This window comes from Pezoporus flaviventris, unplaced genomic scaffold (genome assembly GCF_033815535.1).
Source record: "Pezoporus flaviventris isolate CSIRO_AGI_PZ_B2104156 unplaced genomic scaffold, CSIRO_AGI_Pfla_v1 ptg000078l, whole genome shotgun sequence".
Classification (NCBI taxonomy): Eukaryota; Metazoa; Chordata; class Aves; order Psittaciformes; family Psittacidae; genus Pezoporus; species Pezoporus flaviventris.
In genome coordinates, this window is record NW_026892626.1 from 6,632,508 (window position 1) to 6,657,828 (window position 25,321).

Consider the following 25,321-nt stretch of genomic DNA (forward strand, 5'->3'; position numbering starts at 1 on the left):
GCTAACCATCAGGAAAAATAACAGATATTATAAAGGTAACTAAGGGTACAATCAGTCTTTCAGCTGGGCCAGAGCAGCATCACTGACAAATGAATTTATTGCCATCTAAGTAGCAAATATTTAAGACACTTTGAATGCAGCTTTGCAAAAGTGAATGAGCTGAAGTCAGAGCAAGGTAACATTCCAGTGTCCCATTTTACACTCTACAGCCATCCAGCAGACTAAAGATTACATGAATAAGCCTGCAATGCATGCACAAGTCCCTCTGCATTACACAATAATGACATTCTGAACGGAAATAAATGAAGCCCCTGCAGTGCTATTCTGTCAGTTTTTGAAAGTAAATAACTTCACTTCTGACAAGAGAGAGACATTTTTTTTCCTCCTCCTGCCGTAGAGCATTAATTGAGCAATGCAGCCCTGTAACATCCCAGAGATAACACTAACGCATGACAAGATTAAAAAAAAAGCTTTAGAAAGGAGGGGAGAGTCATTGGATGTAGGGGCTGCCTGACTTCACCCCCAAATTTTCACACTAGCTCTCTTCTGAGGAGATCTTATTCTCTGAGAACTTTTAACCAGTTTTTTGCCTCCCTCTGTAATGATTACGAAAACTTACTTCAAACGAACACTTCAAATTCACAGTGTCTTAAAAAAAAGTGCCATCATGAAAACATAACCTTGTTTGTGATGAAAGTTTCATGCCAATAATCGATACGAGTAATTAACTATTTAATGAAGTCTTACTGGCCACAGGACAGGTAATGCAGGTAGCATAAAAGAAAAGGTTATGAAGCAAAATAAAAGCAGTCTTCAAAATGAAATAATAATAGTTATGATAGTAGTAATAATAATAATGTTAGTGCAAATCAGCAAGGAACTGAGGCAAGGTATGTAAGAACCACAGATACAGCTCACAAATCTTTATGAGGTATGTTAAATTTATGCACAGTTAGAAAAAAAGCATATTCAAGCTGTTACAGATAGGAATACCAACAATTTTTGGTGTGTTTTTATATAAAGGGTCAAAAGGTAAATTTAAAAAATTATCTAAGATGAAAGCACTTGCATTCTTACTCATGAGCATCTGAACATCTGAAGTATTTCTATTCTGAAGTACCACACACCTTCTTTCCGTATCTAGGGGAAAAAATAAGTCAGTGACTCACTGTGAACAAAAAATAATTCACTGAATGCTTCAGTTCTTACTACAGTACCTAATTTTGATTCTGCACGTGTTCAACACAACGAGAACGAGGAGGATCAAAACACAGTGAGATCTCTCCACAGCTGGAGCCTGCTATAGTGCAAAAGACCAAAGGCCCAACTACAACTAGTCAGAATACTACAGACATTAGATATGCTATTTTTTTCTAATTAAATTCACTGGGCTACTGCACTGACAGAGAAGGAGGGGAAGCAAAATGTAAAAGAAGTCAATGGTGCTGCACTAGGCAACTCAGAGGCAAATGAGCAATGCTAGCAAAGAAATGACAGGAGTTCCTCAAGAGAGCTCTTGTACTACACATCACACTTTAAACCTGATAAATCAATCGCACATACACCTTTAAAAGGCAGGAAGGCTTGAAGGATTCTTAGAGGGTGTTGACTTCTGCTTTCCACTAACACTATTCTAACTCTATAAAGGAAGGTGATAAATTCTAGTGTCACAATTTCCATCACTTTCATTTATCCTACTTATTAAATACTTTAAAAAATACCTTAAACGGAATTAATATTAACATGATGATAGTACTTATTTACCAGTTCAGAACTGCACTCATTGAAAGCAAAAATCTTCATCATCTAGTGTTGCATGGCTAATGGTCAAAAATCTAAACAAACAGAATGAAATAACGACCAATTGCCCTGCTTACAAAACTGCCACGAACCTTCCCTGGCATAAAATACCAGACCACATACATTTTTTAGAAAATAACCATCCACAGACATGTCTAGCAAATAGCAATGAAGAGTGACAACTTAGGAAGAGCTCACAACAGAAAATCCAGCCATCACTTTTCAGCTGAAGTGTTTTAAAATGTTCAAAGAGCCTTGTTATAAAAACAATGATTCTAAGCCAAAAATATTCACCTGCGTCTGCCACGTGCAAGCTCCTTTGCAACTGCTCTGGCTCTTACAATCCAAAACAGCAAGAAACCTTCTTAACTGATTCTGGTTGGCTAAAGGGGTTTCGTGTGGGTTTTGGTATGGTTTTTTTTTCCCTTCCCCTCCTCCCCCCCCCTTTTCTTCTTCCAGTATTTAAAGAGGGGAGCACTTAACTAAAGCACCTCCTCTTGCTATTGTGAGAAGAGAGTGACTTTGTTTGACAAGCTGTCGTTAAATGCCCCAAACAAGCTCTCATTCAGAATGAGTACTGCTATAGCACTTGATCTCTAAGCCACTTCTCATTAGTCTTTGGAAAACAACAAAACAGCTCTTGTGAGAAAAAAAGATTTGTCAACATGTAAATTTGTCTTGAATCAGAGGTGGAGTCTCGAATACCAACTTCGAAGTTTATTGGTGAACACGAAACCATCTTATTCACCCCCTAATTAAGATAAACAGCACATCAAGGCATCATTCCTTACTTCTGCCTTAACCGTACTTCGGGACTCAACAATTGCACTCCCACCTGGGGGTCGGTTTCATTCCCACAGAATTCCCAGAGTGCCACACTGCCCCCTGAGGTGCACATACAGCCGCACTGTACAGTCTGTAGCATGGCAATTCTTTTATTTGTTTTAACAGCACTATGATTTATCTGCCAGAGTACAGTTTTTTACCCTACCATATGAATAAACAAGCACTGTTTCTCTTGAGGCAGGGAAGCTGGTTAAATGAATCAGAAAACCCTGAAAAGATTGCCTACCCTTGGTCCATCAGCTACTGGACAATTATTCAAGGCCCAGCTGTAAGAAAAACAGATGGTGAGTGAGCATTAGTAACATGGACTTCTTTTCACTCATGCAGTCATAAGCAGAGGTTGTATGTTCTCACATGAAAACTGTCATGAAATAGCAGACCGGGGAACAAAACTGTGCAAAGACTCCAATTTGTAAGTGAACAGATGCCTAAAATTTTCATGAGCTAAGGTCAGATAACTGATCTTACAGGAGAGCCACAGAGTGAATGAGTACTATAAATGGACTAGTAAAGAAAGGCAGTGTTCTCATGATAGATTTAAACAGTGTCATCATAAAACATCAGTTACTGAATTCAACTAACACAACTGCTCCTTTGAAGGCTCACTGAAGTACAAAATGCAAAACACACATATTCAGAACTGCAACTGTAATGGTGGTATTCAGCGACTGGTATGCTTGTGCTCTATAAAAGGGGTAAACTGTAGGCAGGAATTGCCCATCCATTCTAATTCTTTACATAACTTTAGCACAAAGATAATCTGTTCTAATCCTTATTCCATTATTGATGATATTGACTATATCAACTGAAAAGGCTATCAAATAAATCAACATTGAATTAAGCCATGAAGAAAGAATTTGATAAAAAGTGTTTCAGGCTCCTATAAATCATGAGATCTAGAAGCATGACATAAGTAACTGAGTGGGGAATTCATCTTTTCTCTATAGCCATAATGCTTAAGGCCCAAATAAAATTACACTAATTTACCATGTAAGCACTAATGGAATAGCTGGGGTAGAGATGGGGAGTTTGTTGGGGTTTGTTTTGTTTTCATGGTAGATTTTTTTCACCATTGATACAAGAGCTGTACCGTGAACTACTTTCTTGTTAAAGACAGAAAAGGTTGATATTGAAGTTTCAGTTCAATCGTTTTCGATCTGTGAATGTCCACTATGAGCAATTGCTCCATTTAAGAGGAATTACCCTTTGTACAAACCACTTCACTATTTAAAACAAAGCACATCTATCATCATTAAACAGAAAGAAAAAAGTACCAGTTTTAAAATAATGACAGCAGCACTGTACAGAATGACATGGAATATTATGTGATGCTTCAAAACCACAGGTGACTTTGTGACTTTACTCAGAAAATAACAGCTAAATAACTCTACGTCCAGGCAAGTATCTGTCACAGGGAAACATCAGTTAACAGAACTAAGCCTCCATTAATACATGCTAAATCCCAATTTACAAGTGGTCAAAAATTTGCTGCAAAAATTACTTCCCGCTAGCACTTGATTTAAGCTTGTGGTCAGAATTTATTTCTTGCATCAATATGCACTAGTAAGGAGAAGAAAATAGATGTATTTAGCTGTTGCTAACACCATAAATATAACCAAATGATAGAGTGCACTGCAAATCCAAGTTCCCTTTTCCTGTATCTTTAAATACTGACACCAGGTAAAATTCTAATCCAAACATATCTACTATTTTCCCAATTGTCCCTATCTTTATCATGATACAGTAAAAACTTGCAGATCAAAACCATGTATTCTCTTTCTGTCTGTTGCTGCCACCGATACAGTCATTTCAGTTCTAATGTTTGCAAACTCTTTCTGAATTTCTAAAGTTAGAAGCATCTTAGTAAGAGAACAGCCAAATATTTCAGACCATTTCAAATAGCCCAACTACCTTGGAAGCATCCTTCAGTTTCTGATGTCTTTTTCTAGTGAATATCTGATTAACAGTTCATCTATAATGTGAACTAGGCCTCTGAACTTTATTTATTTTCAATTTTATTTTCAACAGTTAGGCTTTAAATGTTTTTTAGCATCCTGTACGCACAAACTGTTTTTAAAAAAGATTCAGTTCCTCACTAAGCTCTTAAAACATGATATATGTGCATAATCTGTCAGGTATCAGAGCAAATACTTAAGTTTCTCACCCTGGACAAGTAGTAGAGCACTTCTGTATGTACTCTGTGGAAAGCAATTTATCCATTTATACTAAATAAACTGACGAAGCAGTGTTACTTTAGCAAATAAATAATGGCCAATACCAAATGACTTCCAAAAAACGGATTTTCCAAAATGACTACTACAGCTCCACAGAAAACCACCATAATTGTGGCCACATAAATATTTATTGTCAGGAGGGCTCATCTGCCCAAGTTGAGAAGAACATGATGTCTTTTATAGTCTTTCAGAAAAGACCTATCCAATTATTAAAGTTACATGTGACAGAATACTAGGGTATATGGCAGATACACACAAAACCAGAGAACAAATATTTTAACAGATTCTAAATAGTAAAGTTTAAAAACTAAGAGCTTACTTATAATATATATATCTGAATTAATTTTAATTGAGGTGCAAGTGAGCAGACATATTTGAAGTGCAATTTATAGAGTCCTCGGTAAATTCACATAGTGTCTCTATACTGCTGGTCACTGGGTCCACAGGCAGGGGGAAATCACTAGTTATTAAATTGCCACATAAAGCTCTTAAGTTATCAGTATTTAAGATCAATACACAACTTTATAATATCTACAGTTTCACTGAAATAGTGATATGTGCCCTAAACATATAAATCTTTTTGTAGGCTTGCTAGAAATTATCAGATATGGGGAAAAATAGTAAAAAAACACCCGAACAACCAAAACTAACTAAGCCCAGTTAGACTGGCATGGTAAAAGTTTATTAATATTTTTCAAAAATATAAACCAGTTCTTAGTCTTTCCTATTTGAAACTAGAACCATGTTACCTTAGCTTTGTAAGCGATGTCACTACAGTACTATCTTTCTGCCTGACTAATTTTGAGATAATGTAAAATTGTTCCTAAGAAATACTTAACCAAATACACAAAACAATAAATCATATCTGGATTAAGATGAAAATTACCTCTCTAGGAATCCAGAATATCTAAAATGCCAACCAGCGATCAAAAGAAACGACAAGCAGAGAATTTTAAACCTGCGAAAATTATCATCAGGAATTCAGATGACTTTTAAACTTTAAACATAATTGTGATTACTAGAGGCAGAATGATCCCAAACTGACAATAGGATTAACCAGGCGAGAAAGCCAACACTTAAAAAAGAGAAAAAAAAGATACTCTCAGTGTGCCAGTTAATCCACTTTAAAGAGTTAAAAATTATCCGCTAGATACAGCACTTTGTGAAGTGCATTAGCAATCACTTCTCATCTTTCTCTCAAATGGAATAGATGGAATTGAATTCACTATTTTAAAGTAATCATTATGGTTGCAGTTTCTTAAACCTTAGAGCAGTGTTATACTATAGATGTGTCTGCATAATGATACTGCAATACCTCATACAGGAAGGTTATTTTAGCACCTAATCTCATCTTTAACTTATCTTTTATCAGCTCCTTGTGTGGCCATGTTGACCTCTCACCTTAATTCACATTTTTCCTTCCAAAAGCTGGATCTTTACCATACAAATTGCTGTTTGCCAAACTCAAATGAACAAATCCAACAAAACACAGGAGTACATTTTGTATACTAAGTGCATAAGTCACACTGGATCATTAAAACTGATCTACAAATGTAATTTCTAAAACATATCCAGAATACAAAAGTACTAAGAGCATGCACTTTAGTTAAGACATGCAATTTCTTTAAATATTAAATAAATCATATTTATCTGATGCAAATTCTAATTGCACACATACGAATCCCTCCCACATACATGTATAATCTAGGGCGTATACAAGAATCTGTTATTATGAACTCACTCCCATGCTCCAAGTCAGAAATGGTTTAGCCTACACTACTGAAGGAGGAAAGAAAACAAAGCTACAGAAGGGTTTATAATCTGCAAACATTTAAGTTCTATTCTCTCAGCAGCAATAGAAAACAAATATTCTGAAATAAAAATAAGCTTTAACTTTATCTCATCTTCAGGAACAAAAAGAAATACTGTAAAACATCATTCAGGCATTTGTAAATAAAGAAATAAAGTTAGAGATGGTTTCATGGAAGTCAATATGCATATAAACTATTGTAGTGGAAGTTGGAAGAAATGCCCCTATTTGTTACAGTAGGCACAAGAATTTTTTTCTCTGAAGTTTCAGCAGAAAGTAACAGAATAAAGATTAATCTTTTTTGCATTATAACATATTTCTGTCTTTGCTCTACATGCTTACTAGATGACCCTCTATAATGGTTGACTCAGTTATAAAATATAGTAGAATACAATCACAATTCCAAAATACGAGTTTAAAAAAGAATGTGTTATTATCCAGTTATTTATTTCATGTTGTAACAGAGAGAGGGTAGCAAATAATAAATAACTGGAGAAGGAGAGGGGTGGAAATATGTAGGAAAAAAATCCGAAGCCCTGAGGCAAAAATTACAAGAAATGAATTAAAAGAAAAAAAAATCTTAAAAATGGACTAGAAATTGGTATTATTTTCCTTGATATCAGACCATTTTTAAAACCCATTCCAATATACTTCAGTGATAGAAGTATTATTTCTGCACAGATACAGCTTTTTTTTTTTTTCTTTTTTTCTTTGGTGAACTAAAAATAAGCTTGATTTTAATCAGCAGCATGTTTCACACAGACTTAAAATTCCTGGCTTCAAAGAAGGCTTAAACAAAATTGCCATTGGGCACATTTACATTAGAAGTATAATTTATGCCTGCAAGTGAATAAAGAGCAGTCCTCTATGGCTGAAACTCTGCAACAGTATCCATAAGAAATGCAGTCAAAGTACTGTGTTAAATATCTATAAACAGCATCAATAGAGCCATTAAAAAAAAAAAGAAAGAAAAAAAAAAAGAAGCTATGCAAAGGGGTTTATGCTCTGTTAAAACATTTTCTACTCACTCTCACCATTCTTAAGTGCAGGCACAACAGTCACTCCACACAGTGGGAGACATTTATACAGCCTATTCACAGAATATATATCTCAAAGATTACAAATCCCCCAAGCAATGCTGACAAAGCAGGCACTATAGGAAAAGAAAAAGTTAAGCAAACTTACCTGCTGTAAGTACATAAAAGTCAAGGCACAGGAGAGCTGGGGACACATGCCCACATTCGGCAGTGCCACGCAGGTTGCACCCGTAAGGGGATGCTGCATGGTGTTGCTCTGAAGCCTACGTAGAACAAGTGAGGGGGCTTGCATGCAAGCACGTTTGCCCTGTCTTGTCACTACGCTTTTTCCCTTTTAATTATTTAAGTAAGAAACAGTATTTCTTGAATGCCTTTTTCTCCCCGGCGCTAGATCCCTAAATTCATCGGCTAAGGCAACTTGGTAGGTTTAAACTACGAATTTTTAACAGAGGGAAAAAAAAAAAAAAAAAAAAAAGACACAGCCTGCAGCCTATTGATGAGCAAATGGAACTTCCTCAATGACAGAGAGCTGAAGCTTGTCTCACAACAGTAGCTGCTGACTAGTAGAGAGAGAGAGATTGACTCAGTGAGGCTCAGTCGGCTGGTGCTGATGCTGCACAGCTTCTCATTTGTCAAATGGGTCCTAGGGCAGGGTCTTTACCACTCACCAAAATTCAAATACTGCATTTTAAAAATCCCTGGAGAGGACAGGGAAGGAGAGAAAGTGAGTGCGCTGCATCACAGGCATCCATGAGATCTGGGCAATTAGTGTCATTGCCCAGCTGGGACTGAATGCCTGTTATGATTCTGCACGCACACACACACTTTTTTTTTCCCCCCTCCCAGTACTCACACCTGACATAAAATGGGCTTTTCCCTTCTAAGCACAAAAGTATGAAGGCACAAAGTAGGGAAGTGAAAGAATCTTGGCTAGTCAAGAGGCTTCTAGCAAATATGCAGTGCTGTCAGTAAATGAGTTTTTTAAAATACACATTAATTTTGTATCTATGTTTCATTCACCAACTAGTTTCCCAGAGAAGCCTATAAAAGCATTACAGCGGAACTGTGAAATATCTGTGTAACCACTGCAGCAGAAACACTAGGAATAAAACAAAATTCTGTGGCATATTCTATCTACTTTACTTGGGGGGAGAGAAGCAGGCTTGGATAAAGACTGGATCTTAAAATTAGTCTAAACCCCATCTCCTCTGAAATTTCAAATATATTTGACAGCCAGTCAATCTATTCTAAAGAGCTGCCCTATCAGGTTACATGGAAAAATTACAGTTGCAATTTTCAGAATGTAATGTTTACTTTTTACTTTGAGAGGGATACCTCAAATTAGTATTCCTCTCTTGCAGGCTTTTTCTTCCCCCTCCCCCCCTCCCCCTTTATTTTATGGAGTAATAATTATTCATTAGTAGGTCTAGTTAGTCCTTATGTAATAAAGTAGGATGTGACCTGCAAATCAAATAATTTATATTACAGTTTGTCCTTGAGGTTCTATATTACAGGTTTATATTTTATTTTATTTTTTTTTACTCCTTAGACACAACTTGGGTATAACAGAACCCTATTTTTAATTACAATTTGACAAATGAATTAAATATTAATTCTTCAGGAAAGGTCAAACCTCAAAGCATCACCTGAGCTTTTGAAGGGGTTCCTTTTAAAAAGACTGCAGAAAATGTTCAGATTACCTATTTCTTAGGATAGCTGACTCCCACAAAAAAAACACACCTTAGATCAACAGTTTAATGTTAACAACAACAAATAAATAACTCACATGCAAGAGAAGCTCACTTCATCAACAGCATAACTGATTTCATATTAAGATCTACACTTAAAAACAAATAATAGCCCCCCTCTTCATTGGAAACAGATAAAAAAGTCACTGCAACTGAGGTGCTATATTAAAAAATATTCCTTTTCATTGTGCATGTGCACACACATACCTGCACCCACACAAGCTTCAGAGACTGATTTAGATCCACTAAGTCTTCTTCATGCAAAACCGACAATTTTCCAGCAGAATCAGTTATTACACAAGTTTCTTTTCAAAAGCAGTCAATACAACAAACCCAGTGTATTTACAACTCAGCAATCAACACCAAAACAATCATGCACAAACTTACAATACAGGGATTGTAAGCTTAAGAAGCACCCACGCTTTTTCAGTTTATCATGGACTGATCTACCAGAACAGCCTAGATAAAGTGATCTGTGCTGTTCTGTATCAGAAAAAAAAACCAAACAACCCCCCCAAACAACCCCAAAACTAAAAAACAAACCACCAACATAAAAGCCCACACACACCACAGAGCAAAAGAGAGAGGGAGGAGGAGAATCAAAGACTCTCTCTGCCCTTTCTCCTTTTTTCATTCTTTCTCTCTGCCTTCAGCAGTCTCCTGTTCTGACAGGAGTATGTCATGCTTTTCTTCATTTTTTTTTTTTTTTCCTAGCACAGAGAGGCTGTTATTCTGCAAATGACCTAAGCTGATAGAATTTTCCCTTCAGCTCATTTTCATATGAAATACCATAAATAATACATGGTACTTTAATCAGACCTTATCAAAATGTTTAATGAAAAACAAATACGTTATGTAAGGAGGCAAATAACCAACTCGTTCCACATTATGTCAGATCCAAAGGCAACATGATTCCAGCCAAACCATTTGAACTATATAAATCTATCCAATTTCCCAAAGTGAAGTTCTGGAACATGGTGATGGTTAAGCAAAGTTTCTTCTGTCTGTTGCACTATTTTATGGCTAAAAGGACATCCATAAAACAGATTAAATTCTTAAAAGCAGTGTGTTGAACAATTACTTCAAGAGAATTTAGTAGCGTAAATGGAGCTAATTTTAATTGTAAATTTCTCATTGGTCTTTTATCCTTAATTTTCACACTTTTCCAAGTAAGAAAATTATGACCCAAAATACTATTATTTTGTTACAAATGTATATTCATATTATTAAAACTAAAACATTAATGTTTTAACTATCCAAATCATCTCTATACAGAGAAACAATAAATAAACATGTGTAATTCAGTAGTGTATGAGACCTAAAAAAGGAGAACTCCTGAGCTTGATATATGCTACTTCAAGAAATGCAGGGCAAAGTCATTGCCAGTTTTCATCCCTTCCAAAGATAACTTGTCGTTATATCGAAAAAGAACAAAAGGTAACAAAATGCGTTTTATTTTTATAAGAATAAAATCAATGTCTCTTCTTTAAAGCCATTTCCTTGTCTATAGGCACTCTTCTAACAAACCCAACCCATTAATCATAACCACATTCTAAGTTATGGCCATATATACAGTAAGTACCACCACAAGTCTGCCAAAGATCCATGAATGACTGTACACAATCTGACCTTCTATCCTCACACACACTGACAGTATCGTTGTAACTACTATGCAATTTCACAGAACAGCATATAACCCATCAATATCTTATCTGCAAATTATTAACATCTTGATTTTTCCCTTATTCTACAAAATTCAATGTGTGAAACTGCAAAGCCCACATTACCTACAGCATATGAACACCTTCCAGTTACCCCGGCGCTGCTCTGCTGGGTCAGTAAGTGAACCCAGTTGTCCCACACTCAGTTACTGATATCAATTACATATCAATTAGCAACAACCACAAACCTTGTTCAAAATAAAAGAAGGCTACCGATCTACACAGTCCCAGCCATCCTCTGCGGGAGTTCAATTAGAAATGGAGAAATAAAAAGTTCTTCCACAGTAATAATAGATCCACCTCATGTGCAATGCCTACTATATCACCGTGAGAGGCAACACTTCCTTTTCAAACCTATTTGGATTTTCATGGTGTACAGCACAGGCAGAGAACTTGCAGATAATGCACCCTCTTCCCACATCCAGAGGGACTGCCATTTAAAAAATACCAATATGCTGAACTGTCTTGAATATGCAAATAAAACCAGGAAACCAAAGAACTTCTGAAACATAGAAGAAAGCACCAACAGCATTTCTCACAGCTAATATACAAATACAAAAACACTCATCATTTACAATGCATTTAGTATAACGTGTTTCATTCAAAATCATCCATTCAATTTGTGATGTCATAGTCAACTTCTCAAGACTTAAGTTCAAATTTCATATTTACAAACATTCAACCCAAAAGTTCACCACTAGAATTATCACAGCAAACTGCCTAATCACTTAAACCTTTTGCATCAAAAAAGATCTGAAACAGATCACCTGCAATACCCCACACCATTGTACACTTCAAACTTATTTTAGTTCCCTACACTAGCAAATTTACACATTTAGAAAGCAGGCACTATTATAAAGATTGCATGACTCCAGACATCAAGCATTTAGAAAACCTCACCACAACGACATATTAAATTATCCATACAAAGAATGTATGTATCTTCTCTACTTTATAAAATGGCTGATGTGGTATAAAAATAATTTAGGCAAGTGGTACAGAAACTAGTAGTAGTGCAGTCCTCTCTCCAAGCACTCCTTTTCTACCACCACATGGAAAAATAGCTCACAGAACTTCAAGCCAGGAAAAGCAACATATTACAAGCTTAAAAATAGAATGCTTCATTAACATATTTTGACAAATTGCTAGCAACCATTAATATCTCTGCTATTATTCCACACAGTATTCTGTTTTTTTACATGTGTGTTACAATTTGTTAAAGTAAACTAGGGAAACATCACTGATCTTTTTAAATATTTTGTTTTGCCTACAAGAATAAATAAAAGGGTTTTTCTCTATTCTTTTTAATTAATGGGTGACCTCTCATCCTTCCAGTGATATTTTCTGCTCATGAAAATCTGTATTTCTAATTTAAGGCTTCTGTTAAGATTGCTTTTCTGTACTAGGTCTTTGCAAAAAGATCAAGACATTCCAGAGGCTCATGGTTACCTCAGGCAAGTAAGAATCACTAATTCTCTGTTTCTATTAAGCACTGTGTTACGTCCATTGACTCCTCCAGTATTTCAGACCCAATGTCTACAAAGACTCTGTAGCACAATTAACCTCTTCAGCACCACTTAATTCATATTTCATTAGCATTCAGCATTAACTCTCTAGACTTTTTACAAGATAAGAAACCAAGAGCCCTTATTCCCACCAGTGTGTTCAGGGTGGGGGTGGGTAACACAACAAAATAAATGAAAATTAAAAGTTCGTATCTTAAAGCGTTAGAGACACTTCCAAACAGAAGATGCATGTTCCGTGACAGATCTTATTTTCCTGCCCTACAGTATCTAGACGTTGTTTCTACAGCAAGATGCGGGGGGAACAAGGGAGAGGAAAGGATGGAAAGAAACAGGCCTAACAATCCGATCCTGACTCGATTTTGTATGAGTTTACACCCATGTGTGCCTTAAAAACTCTCCAGATTCACGGGTGATGTTTCACTGTAGAACGCAAGGTCAGCAGCCTAACCTACGAGCCCTCTTTCCCCGCTCAGCCCGAGCTCAGCTCCGCTCGGAGGGCTGTCCGTCCCGGCGCTGCCGGTACTGCTATACCAGGAACTCCATCTAGTGGAAACGCAGGTTATGTCAACCCTCGCTTAAAACAGCTGCTCAAACATACCGAGCTGTGCCCGAGTTTTGCGGGTGTCAACGAATCTGCTACTCCATTTGTATAACAGATAAAAGAAAGCAAAAAGTATTTTATCAGGACACTTGTGTCCCAGAAGCGTATGATTATGCCTAGCCACAACAGTGCACTCAAGGCACAGGATGAGGTTTCAAAGCACCTTAAATGACTTTGGGATTACCTTGCCTGCTTCCATCTATGTGTTGCCATTGTACATCTTATGCTACCATTGGCACAAATGACTCAGTTGCCAGACAACTGGAAAGACAGTGTGGCTGATGACTGAAGTAGCAAAAGCTTTCAGAAAGCACTTGTCACCCAACAGCACAGACATTATTGTTCAAACTGAGGAAGGAATGCACCAAGCTGAGCAGGAAGCAGTGAGTGCAGCAGCCCTGATTTAGGAAAGTTTAAGACTATGTGCAATTAACAAAATAAAAAATTTAAAAAAGCTTTATCTAAACTTCTACCTTTGTAGTACAGACTCAAGAAGCAGGGAAACAGCCAGAACCAAGACAGTGAAAGAAACTGGTGTGCCAAAAGCTTTTGTAAACCTTACTCCCACCTCACTTAGCATGAAGGTAGAACAGGCACTTAACTTTGCATTTGCAGAAGCAGAGGGTGCTCTCACCCATCATGCACTGCTGTTGTGCATGCAAACATTATCAAACAGACACGTACAGAGATTCTTTAAAGCTCTCACACTGGTACAAGCCTGTTTCTCAAAAGAATCCCTTTGACAGCAGTGTCCAGCTATAACAATTATCATCTAGGATATACTTAATATTGTAATGTTAACAAGAAGATATCAGTGTGTCATGTGCAGTGTTGCCCTATCATATTCTTTCAAAAATTCCAGATGAAAAGACGTAACTATGACCTGTAGAAAATGAACTCAGAAACAAAGCAGAAAAATCAGAATTAAAAAAAAAATAAAAAAATTAATGATTATTAGTCACAGAAAATCACATCCAACTTAAGTAGCTGAAAGCTTCAGTATGTAGGATGGGAGGGCTACAAGCTACTAAGAAAAAAAAGTCTACTGCTTTATAGAAAGTGAGGAATCCTACCTCTGCCTGCAGTGGGCTGTTTGTTAAGGTCAGAGAGAAGAAAGAGCATCTCAATAGTAAGGACATACTACATATTTTCCACCCAAGTTTGTTTTTATACACAATTCTGTTTTCTTATTTTATATAGACAAAAGTCACAAGAAAAGTTTGCCCCAACTTTTTTGCTTCTTGATTTGCACCACCACATCTCACACTTTGCTGTTGTTATGAAATCACAAGGGAAGAAAGAATTTAACTTGGAGTGCAAAATAAGCAGGAGTATATGACTTTAAAGCTTGTTTTCATGTGATAGTAATAAAAAACTCCAATCTACCACCAAATGTAAGTATTCATAGTATGACAGCACAAATACATCTTGATGAAGTTTTAGGGTTTTGTGAAAGATTAATTATCTCTTACAAAAATTAAAAGAATGCCAAATCTCAGAAGGAGATTAAATGATATATTAATTATACTCTTATTCAAAGCTTGTTTTTTTTCTGTGTAGGAATTAAATGGATATCAACAGTTTCCTTCTACAATGAAACCACTCCTCCTTTTATTATTTTGTCTACAGCTCGATCTCTCTCATATATTCTGCTTGAATCTAAATCCACCAGACTTACTCCACAATGCAGCAGCATACTTTAATGTATAACAGCTAAATATTAACACACTCATGTATCAAAACAGCAAATTCTCCATTACTGCAGCTGAATCTGTAAGTCTCCACTTCCCTGTCTTTTGCTAACAGATTGCAGCCTGCCCATTCCCTGTATGTGATCCCTCCAGTTCAATGAACAAAACCTCCACAGCTCCCTTGAGGACTTCAATTATCATCTACCAGTAAGCCTCAAAATATTTCTCATAATTTTGAATTACCATAGAAGATGGACTAAGTAAGTTCTAAATTTAGCTCAGTAACTCTCCAAAATGAAGGCCTTCATCTCAAATTCTTTCTTGTGGCTTTCAATCTGACTTTCAACTAAAATATCTTAAAATTGTTATGGTCAAGCCTGAAGGGTTCTAGTTAAATACACAGCTTCATCCAAAGAGATCAAGAGGCAGCTCAGGAGAATTAAAATGGAGAGTTTTGTAGATTTGAGCTTCGCTCTTATTTGAGTAGATTCTGTTTATACTGAAGTACCACGAAAAGTTTCCAAAGTAGCAAAGTACACATTCTCCAAAATACCATTCCATTAGAAAGATATCAGATGTCATGACCCAACTTCACTCCTATGCCAGAATCTATGAGAAGGGTTGTTGGTGGTTGTTTAACCAAAGAATTTTGGCTTTTTATAACACCTGCAGAATTACATGCTTTAACATAAAGACAGCTCTGCATATGGAATTGATACAAAGCTGCCTGTACAGGCATGCTCATTAAGCCTTGAAATAGGGACAGAAGATCTGTGTGAGAAAGCCCAATTTTATATACGTAGTCAATATTGTAACTCTTCACCCCCCCCACCCCCCCCCCCACCCCCCCCCCACCCCCAGTTTATTCCATCCACTGATTTTGAAAGCAGCAGTTTTTTTTTTCCTAAGCATTTCCCTCCCTGAATCCTTCAGGGATCCCATCCACTTTTCACTACCTTTCCAATTGCTTCATTAGTGTAACCTCTATCAGGACTGCTCGTAAGTCCAGCATCAGCTCCCTCCTCTCCTCACTCTCTCTAATTGGTAATTTTTTTTTTTTTAATCTTTTCCTTCTTCAATTGACAAGGTGTCACATTCAACACCTCTGAGTCTTCCTTTTCCTCAGCTAATAACTAGAGTCTGCAAATTCTTCTACAATACTCTCAGAAGTTGTTTGCTTTCATCAACACTAACCAACTCTCTTGTTATGATGGCCATCCTTCACCTCTCCTACCTGCAATTCCTTCCTCTCTGATAATCTTTTATTCAATGAAATCTACAGTGGTAACACTGAATTTTCCTCTGCTGCTTTTTGGCACTATCACCACTTCTTTTGCCTTCTACATAAAGTTCCTCATCCCCTAGGATTCAGACCATTAAGACTTGGCATTAAAATCTACTCCTGTTGAACATTCGCTCATGTATCACCTCACACTCCTTACTTTCTCTAAGACTACTCTCAGTACTTTATCTCACATATCTACAACCAGACTCTTGTATGCTCTACTCATGCATCAAACAAACTTTCACTTTGATAGGACCCTCACCTCCTTTATGTCCTTTGAATCATGAACATTTCCCAAAAAGACAGCTCAAAACATAACATATTGTTGCACATGCATAACATGACATACAAAACATCACACTCAATGTATCACAAATACTGGACACAGTTAAGAGAAACAGGTATTCTACATCTGCTCTTAAGCACAACCAAAACCATAAAAAGCAACAAGCAGTACTTGCACATTGTCCAACTTCCCTCTTAGTCTTCCAGTCTTGATAGACACACATATCCTTACAAATATAAAGAAAACATACATTAAAGCTTGTTCATTCTAACTATGCTTATGTCAGTCTTAAAAGGCTTGAGTAACAAAATCTCAGATAGACCAGTTCACATTTTTTTCTTTTTACTTGACACTCAGATCACAAAATAGAGCTGGAAATGACCTTAAGATCACCTAGTTTCAAACCCACGGCCACGGGCAGGGACACCACACACTAAACCATGTCACCCAAGACTCCATGCAACCTCACCTTAAACATTGCCAGGGATGGAGCATTCACAACTTCCTTGGGCAACCTGTTCCAGTGCTTCACCACCCTCAGAGTAAAGAACTTCTTCCCTGAGAAAGAACCTAAACTTCCCCTGTTTAAGTTTGAACCCATTCCCCCTTGTCCTGTTGCTACAGTCCCTAACGAAGAGTCCCTCTCCAAACCCATTCGTATTTGTGTACTTTGATGAAAAAAAAAAAAGGGCAAAATTCTCTCTGAAATGTTTTTATACACATAAATAATACTTTCTCATTGTTTTTCTTGGATTCTATTAACCCTATGAAAACTCATTCTACAGTTAGGAGACTGTGGGTGTTCCTCTATTTCTTCTGTCAGGTAAATATACCTTGGGTTGTCATATCTCAATGTAGTAACAATACAGCATGTTGTTTTTTTTTTTTCCATTAACACTACATAGAATAATACCACCCCCCCCAAAAAAAAAACAAACCCAAAACAAACACAACACACCACCCTCCAAAAAAAACCAAAAACCCCCCAAAACAACAAACCCTCCCCCCCCCCCAAAAGAAAAAAGCCTAAACAAAAACCACCAAAAAACCCACCCCAAACAACAAAAACAACAAAGGAAAAAGATTTAAAATGGATTCTGGAGTTGTTTAGGAGGAAAGGTTGTTTCTGGAGGAAAGGAGGCTCAGGGGGATCTTACTGCTCTCTACAGCTACCCGAAAGGAGGTTGTACTGAGGTGGAGGTCAGTCTCTTCTCCCAAGTAACAAGTGATAGGATAAAAGGAAATTGCCTCAAGCTGTGCCAGGGGAGGTTTAGATTGAATATTAGCAAAAATCTCTTCACTGAGAGGGTGATCAGGTGTTGGAACAGACTGCCCAGGACAGTGGTGGAATCACCATCCCTGGAAATGCTCAAAAAACTTTGTAGATGAGGCCCTCGTGATATAGTTTAGTGGTGGACTTGGCAGTGCTGGGGTAAAAGAAACATAGAATAGTTAGGGTTGGAAAGGACCTTAAGATCATCTAGTTCCAACCCCCCTGCCATGGGCAGGGGCACCTTGCACTAAGCCATGTCACTCAAGACTCCGTCCAACCTGGCCTTGAACACCACCAGGGATGGAGCATTCACAACTTCCTTGGGCAACCCATTCCAGTTCCTCACCACCCTTACAGTAAAGAACTTCTTCCTTATAGCTAACCTAAACTTCCCCTGTTTAAGTTTGAACATGTTACCCCTTGTCCTGTCACTACAGTCCCTAATGAAGAGTCCCTCCGAGTATCCTTGTAGGCCCCCTTCAGATACTGGCAGGCTGCTATGAGGTCTGATTGGACTTTATTATCTTAAAGGTCTTTTCAGTCTAGTTGATTCTATGCTTCTATGATTCTAACTGCTTTTATTTGAATATACTTCTTTGTAAACCTGAATGGTAGATGAAATTCACCTACTCAAAAGCTCTGGAGGAGTTAGAGAATGTATCTGTGAGGTTAGATGACACGTATTTTTAAAGTGCCTTGATATACGTTGCTAAATGCATTCTCAAAACCAATATGAAAGCTTACAAGCTACTCCCTTATGACTTCTAGTGCTTACCAGGATAGTATCTAAGTGCTCACATACACAGAAAAGACATTGTGCCCTAACTTTGCCCTAACTTAAATCTCCAACCTATTGTTTTCTAACATCACCCACCAAACCAAACTTGTGTACTACGAAGACCTCTACATCTCAAGAGCACAGAAGAAGCAGTAACATTACTATTAGTAGGCCAGACAGCTAAGTTAAAGCCGGCATGAGTAAGCATTTGCCTTCCTCTCTGTGGTTCTGGAAGAGCATAGACATGTTTCCATATAAATAACTGGGAGACAGTAGACTAGTGATCTTCTTCAAAACTCATGCTCAATTTCTGCTCAAACAAGGCAGAAAAGAACACATCAGATAACCTTATTAATTAGCAATTACTGTATTTAAATGAAAGGATGGTGGACAGAGAAGCATGTTTTTGAAATGGTCCTTCAAAGTAATACAAAACCAAGACTTCACAAGCAACTCACTTTTTCTTTAAGTTTTATAACTATATCCACAAAGTGCACATATCAAAGCACTATCCTGTATACATCTTGTGTGTTAATTAGAGAGATAAAGTTAAAATCTAAAATTAACTAAACTGAAATTGCCAAACTGGTCACATCAGTTACTAACACACCTCTTTTACCTTGTAACTCAGTGCAGCACAATGTAAGCTGTACTGCTTCTATGCATTTGCATCAGCTCTGACCTGTAAAGTCTGCACCTCAGAAAGACTGCATAGGTGGTTCTGCATGCCTGTTCAAACCTTTGGCCTTCTTCTAGAGTCTACAATCACAGGTGCCCATTGTGATGAAGATACCTCTGCTGTAGGAGACTAATTGAGACCAGCCGTGAATTTCATCCAGGCCACTAAACAGTCCTCGGGTTCTAACATTAGGTCTCAGTCAAGTAAGCCAAGTGACCTACACACAAAGGGTTTCACAGCTAATTGCGAGTGCTTAGTGCCATCCAGTTAACTGAAAGTGAACTCTAAAGAGACAGACCATACTTTCCTGTGTACATAGTAACCTCCCTTCTCCAGAGACAACCTCAATCCTTATTAAGATGTAGCATATATCTTTCTGCATCAGCTCCATAATATGTATAACAGATGTAGGTTTAGTATCGGAACTTATTTTTACTAGAAGTCGATCTTACTGGTACCAAAATTGCATTCCCTAATTCTGCTAAGAAACATTGCTAGGGTGTAGGAATCTTACATCTCAACAAAAAGGTAAACTATCAAATATTTGAACTGCACTTGACCCTCCCTCAGCTAATACAAAACATGTAGAATCAAAATAACATAGTATGTCCACTGGTACGACAAAATCACAAAGGAAGAAACCTTTGGTTGTCTTCATTCATTCTTTTTTGTTCTCTAGCCTAACACTCATCCCTGCTCCAACAAAATCAGACACTCCTGTCCTCTACAAAGCTTCAGCAGCAGCAGGAGGGAACTAAAGAGAGAACATGCTCTTCTGTGGTCCAGTGCCCTTCTCTTCAGTGTGGCCCAAAATCCCTCACACAAACATGCGTGGAGGCCAGAGGACTCCGTCACCAGGGACAGCCAGCAAGCAGGTCTGTCAGACACCTTGAGATTGTGAATAGGGGGCAGAAGAGTGAGCACTTCTTACAGGACCTGCACACATGGCCTGAGCTGTACCAGGATGGGTGAGATGATCAGAAGGGGCAAAATCCTGAGACTTAGCCATTAACTTTTAAGAGTTAGCCAATAGGTGTTATTCAGTCAAATCTGAGCAGGTATTCAAGAATGATTTTAAAAGGCCAAAGTCATGTTTGTGAAAAAGGTCTCATCCTCCTCTGGGTACTTATCAAAGACCACTAAAAATATTACAAGTATTATTCTTTTCCTTTCTTAATTAAAACTCCCTAACACAAATACTGCATTTCTTTAGCTGTTTTCTCACATAACTAAACAACTGTTTCATTCTTCCTAAGAACATATAGAACAATTGCAAAACCTGTAATATTTCATTCCAAAAAGTTTAAATCCCTCAAGTTAATCTTGGGGCTCAACTTCACATTTCTGGACTGTCGTGGTTTAAACCCTAGCCAGACAGCTTGTTCACTCACTCCCAGTGGGCTGGAAGCAGTTGAGGCCCCCCCCCCGCCAGGGGCTCTCCCCTTCCCCGCTCCCGGAGGGATGGGGAGGAGAATCGAAGGAGTGCAACTCCCACGGGTTGAAGACAAGAACAGTCCAGCAAACAATGTACAACACAAATCACCACTGCTACCACCAACTACAACAATAAGAGAAAATAACAAGGGAAGAGAATACAATACCACCCACCAAGAAATGAGTCCGACCCAGAAGACCCCATGTCCTTCCGGGTAACTCCCAGTTACCCCCCCGGGCATGACGTGCTGTGGTATGGAATACCTCTTTGGCTAGCTTGGGTCAGGTGTCCTATCTCTGCTTCCTCCTGGCTTCCCCTTCTCCCTGACAGAGCATGAGCCTCACAAAGTCCTTGGTCAGGGTAAACATTACTTAGCAACAACTGAAAACATCGGTATCACCAGCACTGTTCCCAGGCTGGAAGTCAAAACACAGCGCTGCACCAGCTACCAAGAAGGAGAAAAATTGACTGCTACTGCTGAACCCAAGACATGGACACAATCTAATAATGTGTTGCAAATCCCTCTTTTTTTTTATTTGATTGACGTAAAAAAGTGACAGCTGGACTACCCCAGCTCAGCTCTGTACAGGTGTGGGTCTCAACGGCTGATGCCTCTTGTGTGTCGCCTTGCCAATGTTTACTATACCTCACTTGAGTCAAAATACACAGTGGATTTCATGAGACTCAATTGGTTTTGAAAGTCAGAGGACCTATTCTTGTTATTCCTTCTGTGACACCATTGGGCCTGTGACCTTCACCTACACTCCAAACAGCTTCTCATTTATCATTACAGTTACATCACATGAACTTTACATGTGAAGATATATGCTCCCAGTGAATGCCATTCTGTGTAAGTTTTCTTTGCCTGTACAACCTGTATCCTTACCTATAGGAATTATAAAGCTGAATATTAATGAGTATTAATAGTTGTTTGGGGTTTTTTAATTATTATTAGTTGAACATTTTATTCCTGTACTTCAGTTTTAACTTAATTAACACTTAATGATTGTGTCCTTTAAGAAATTCTGTACAGAAACAACAGTGGTAACATACCCTAGCTATCATTTTTTTTTTTTTTTAATAAGTTAACTACATAATAATTAGTTGCCTTCCAGAAGTGTAAGTATTTTTATTTATTTCATTTCAAAAGATCTGGAATGGATATTTTGGAGCCTGCAATATACAGTCTGCTGTACAGTTTGATTTTATCTCCTAGAAATGTTTCCGAGAAGCATATTTTCCCCTAAATATATACTTGGGAGCCTTCCTGGATAATTTACACATAATTAAACAAAAGCTGCTATGTTGAAAAAAAAAACCAAAACTGATGCCCCCTTTTTTTTTTTAGTATACATATTACTCACACTATTTTCCTCCATAGAAAAGTCTATTTATCTATTTATATAATCTTACTGCACTTCAGAACTACAGATATTCAAATTGTATTCATTAACTGCAAACCCAGATACTTAACCAGGACTGAAATAACTAACCTATATAGGAACTCCTAATTCAGATTATCTAACTAACCTCCAATGCAAAAAATGACACTTTATCTACGCAGTTATGAAGAAAATACCTGGGAACTGAGACAAAATTCATTGAAAATGGGTGACCTGACACTGAGTTCACAGCTGGAAAATCCATTAGTTTTCCTGTTTAAACAAATACTGCCTCTCACTAGGATAACCAAAACAGAAAGATGAATTGAATGACAAATATACATGTTTTGGCAGTGTATGCTGTCTCTGCCTGAATACATCACATCCATTACTATAGGAGGACAGAATGGGTTAGCTACACAGCTTAATGTGTAGATGTCTTTTTGTCCTTTTCCTCCCTGCGTAAGATGAAAAATGATATGACTTTTTTTTTCATTATTAATAATGAATGCCTTTTTTGTTGACAGTCCTAGCTGCCAAGTATCACAGTATGCTAGAGATTGGAAGGGACCTCAAAAGATCATCTAGTCCAATCCCCCTGCCGGAGCAGGAACACCTAGATAATGTTACACAGGAATGTGTCCAGGCGGGTTTTGAATGTCTCCAGGGAAGGAGACTCCACAACCTCCCTGGGCAGCCTGTTCCAGTGTTCCATCACCCTCACTGAGAAGAAGTTTCTTCTCAAGTTTAAGTGGAACCTCTTGTGTTCCAGTTTGTACCCATTACCCCTTGTCCTATCATTGTTTGCCACTGAGTAGAGCCTGGCTCCATCCTCGTGACACTCCCCCTTTATATATTTATATACACTAATAAGGTCACCCCTCAGTCTCCTCTTCTCTAAACTACAGAGACCCAGCTCGCTCAGTCTTTCCTCATAAGGGAGCTGCTCCACTCCCTTAATCATCTTCGTTGCCCTGCGCTGGACTCTCTCCAGCAGGTCCCTGTCCTTCTTGAACTGAGGGGCCCAGAACTGGACACAATATTCCAGATGCGGTCTCACCAGGGCAGAGTAGAGGGGAAGGAGGACCTCTCTCGACCTACTAACCACCCCCTTTCTAATACACCCCAGGATGCTATTGGCCTTCTTGGCCACAAGGGCACAGTGTTGGCTCATGGTCATCCTGTTCTCCACTAGGACCCCCAGGTCCCTCTCCCCTACACTGCTCTCTAACAGGTCGTTTCCCAACCTATACTGGAACCTGGGGTTGTTCCTGCCCAGATGCAGGACTCTAAACTTTCCCTTGTTATATTTCATCAAGTTATTCCCTGCCCAGCTCTCCAGCCTGTCTAGGTCTCGCTGGATGGCAGCACAGCCTTCTGGCGTGTCAGCCACTCCTCCCAGCTTAGTGTCATCAGCAAACTTGCTGATAGTACACTCAATTCCCTCATCTAAATCGTTGATGAATATATTAAATAATACTGGTCCCAGTACTGACCCTTGAGGCACTCCACTAGTTACAGGCCTCCAACTAGACTCCGCCCCATAGACTACAACTCTCTGGCTTCTCTCCTTCAGCCAGTTCACAGTCCACCTCACTACCTGATCATCCAGACAGTAAGAAGCCTTGAACTTTAATCTTTATGAGGCAAGATTTCTGTTCACTTAGAAATCACCCAAAAGGATTAGACAGGAGAAACTTAATAACCAGTTTCTATAACATTGGTTGCTATAATCCTTTATAGGTTTTTTTTGGTTTGTTTTGGTTTGGTTTTTGTTTTGTTGTGGTTTTTTATTATTACCATTATTTCTTTTAAAACTCATTAATATCTTTAGTATTTTTTTTTTTTCCAATGCATAATTGGTGCCATGACAGATAGACTGGGGGAAGCATGATGCATCCCCTCACTGCACAGCGGCAAAAAAGACAAGACTCTTAGTGATTTCTAAAATATGACACTGAATGAAAAGGTGATCTGAAGTAATTTTCATCCATATTACTATTCCCAGAAGTTACACAGCCCTTGCACTTAACTATTTAGAAATCCATCAAATTCCAGGTCAATCACTTTTGGTTTTGTGTATATATATAAACATCTATACACAAGATAATTTTATATATTTATAAAAAAAATAATCCTGGGAGATGCATACATACACATATTATTCATTACATAAACATCCTGCAGCACTGTCAATATACTTTGTGATTCACTTCTGTTTTCTTAGTCTGCTAGCAATGACTGTAAGGAAACTTCAAATTATGATCCTCTGTTGGCTGGAAGTGTAGAGTGGCTTTCTTTCACTTCTTACATATCCCCTCTCCTGAAAAGTTCTATCTACTTCTAAAATCTGTCCCACATATCAAAGGTTAGCCTGGACTGGTAGCAATTACAAAAGGGGAGTGATAGTCCCAGCTTAGTGCTTCCCTATCTCTCTATGATGCTCTAAGCCCTAACAGAAGGATGGCTCTTACAGAATGATGGCTCGTCAATGGATCTGAAATTCAACAGAAGTTCAGATCCATCCCAAATTGAGAAAACAGCTAGGGAGGCTACAGAGGAGGAGGGGAACAATAGTGCCAAACAGAAAGTTATTTCTCTAAATGAAAGCTTAAATTGGCAAAACCTAAAAAGATGTTGTCATGAAGGATTACATAATACATTTTATTTCTAATATGTATATAATTAGAGTATCATAATAAATGTGTTCTATTATATCACATTCATAAAAATTAAAAACTAGAAAATAAAAATAAATGCACTAACACTTAATCTCTCACAACTCAGGAGATGGTGCCTTTTACTAGACTGAATTTTAAATATTTGATTTAATGAATAAAATTCTGTAACTCAGAATCTTCTAAATATTCCTGAAATTACCAATGAAGGGCTCATGAAATTATCGATCAAGCTTAATACTAGATATTAAAAATAGGGTAGCAAGACACAGAATCATCAATGGCTTGGGTTAGAAAGGACCTTAAGGTCATCTAGTTCCAACTCCCCTACCATGGGCAGGGACACTTCACACTAGATATGTTGCCCAAGGCTCTGTTCAACCTGGCCTTGAACACTGCCAAGGATGGAGTATTTACTTCTTTGGGTAACCTATGCCAGTGACTCACCACCCTCACAGTAGAGAAATTCTTCCTTCCGAATCTTGGAGAAAACCAGCAGTTATGTTTAAAT

General features: G+C 37.9%; 1 protein-coding gene across 32 annotated transcripts in view; it reads right to left on the reverse strand.

Moving 5' to 3' along the window:
* RBFOX1 (RNA binding fox-1 homolog 1) overlaps window positions 1–25,321 on the reverse strand; it is a 1,284,179-nt gene that overhangs the window by 264,207 nt on the left and 994,651 nt on the right. The window contains exon 1 of one of the 32 annotated variants that reach the window (XM_061473767.1): window positions 7,876–8,279. The exons of 27 other annotated variants lie outside the window; for them this stretch is intronic. In XM_061473767.1, coding sequence (XP_061329751.1) covers window positions 7,876–8,019 — 144 coding nt within the window. In that variant the 5' untranslated portion in view covers window positions 8,020–8,279. Of the gene's footprint in view, window positions 1–7,875; window positions 8,280–25,321 lie in introns of those variants that run through there. 4 more of the 32 variants (XM_061473756.1, XM_061473765.1, XM_061473755.1 and 1 more) reach the window with 4 other exon arrangements.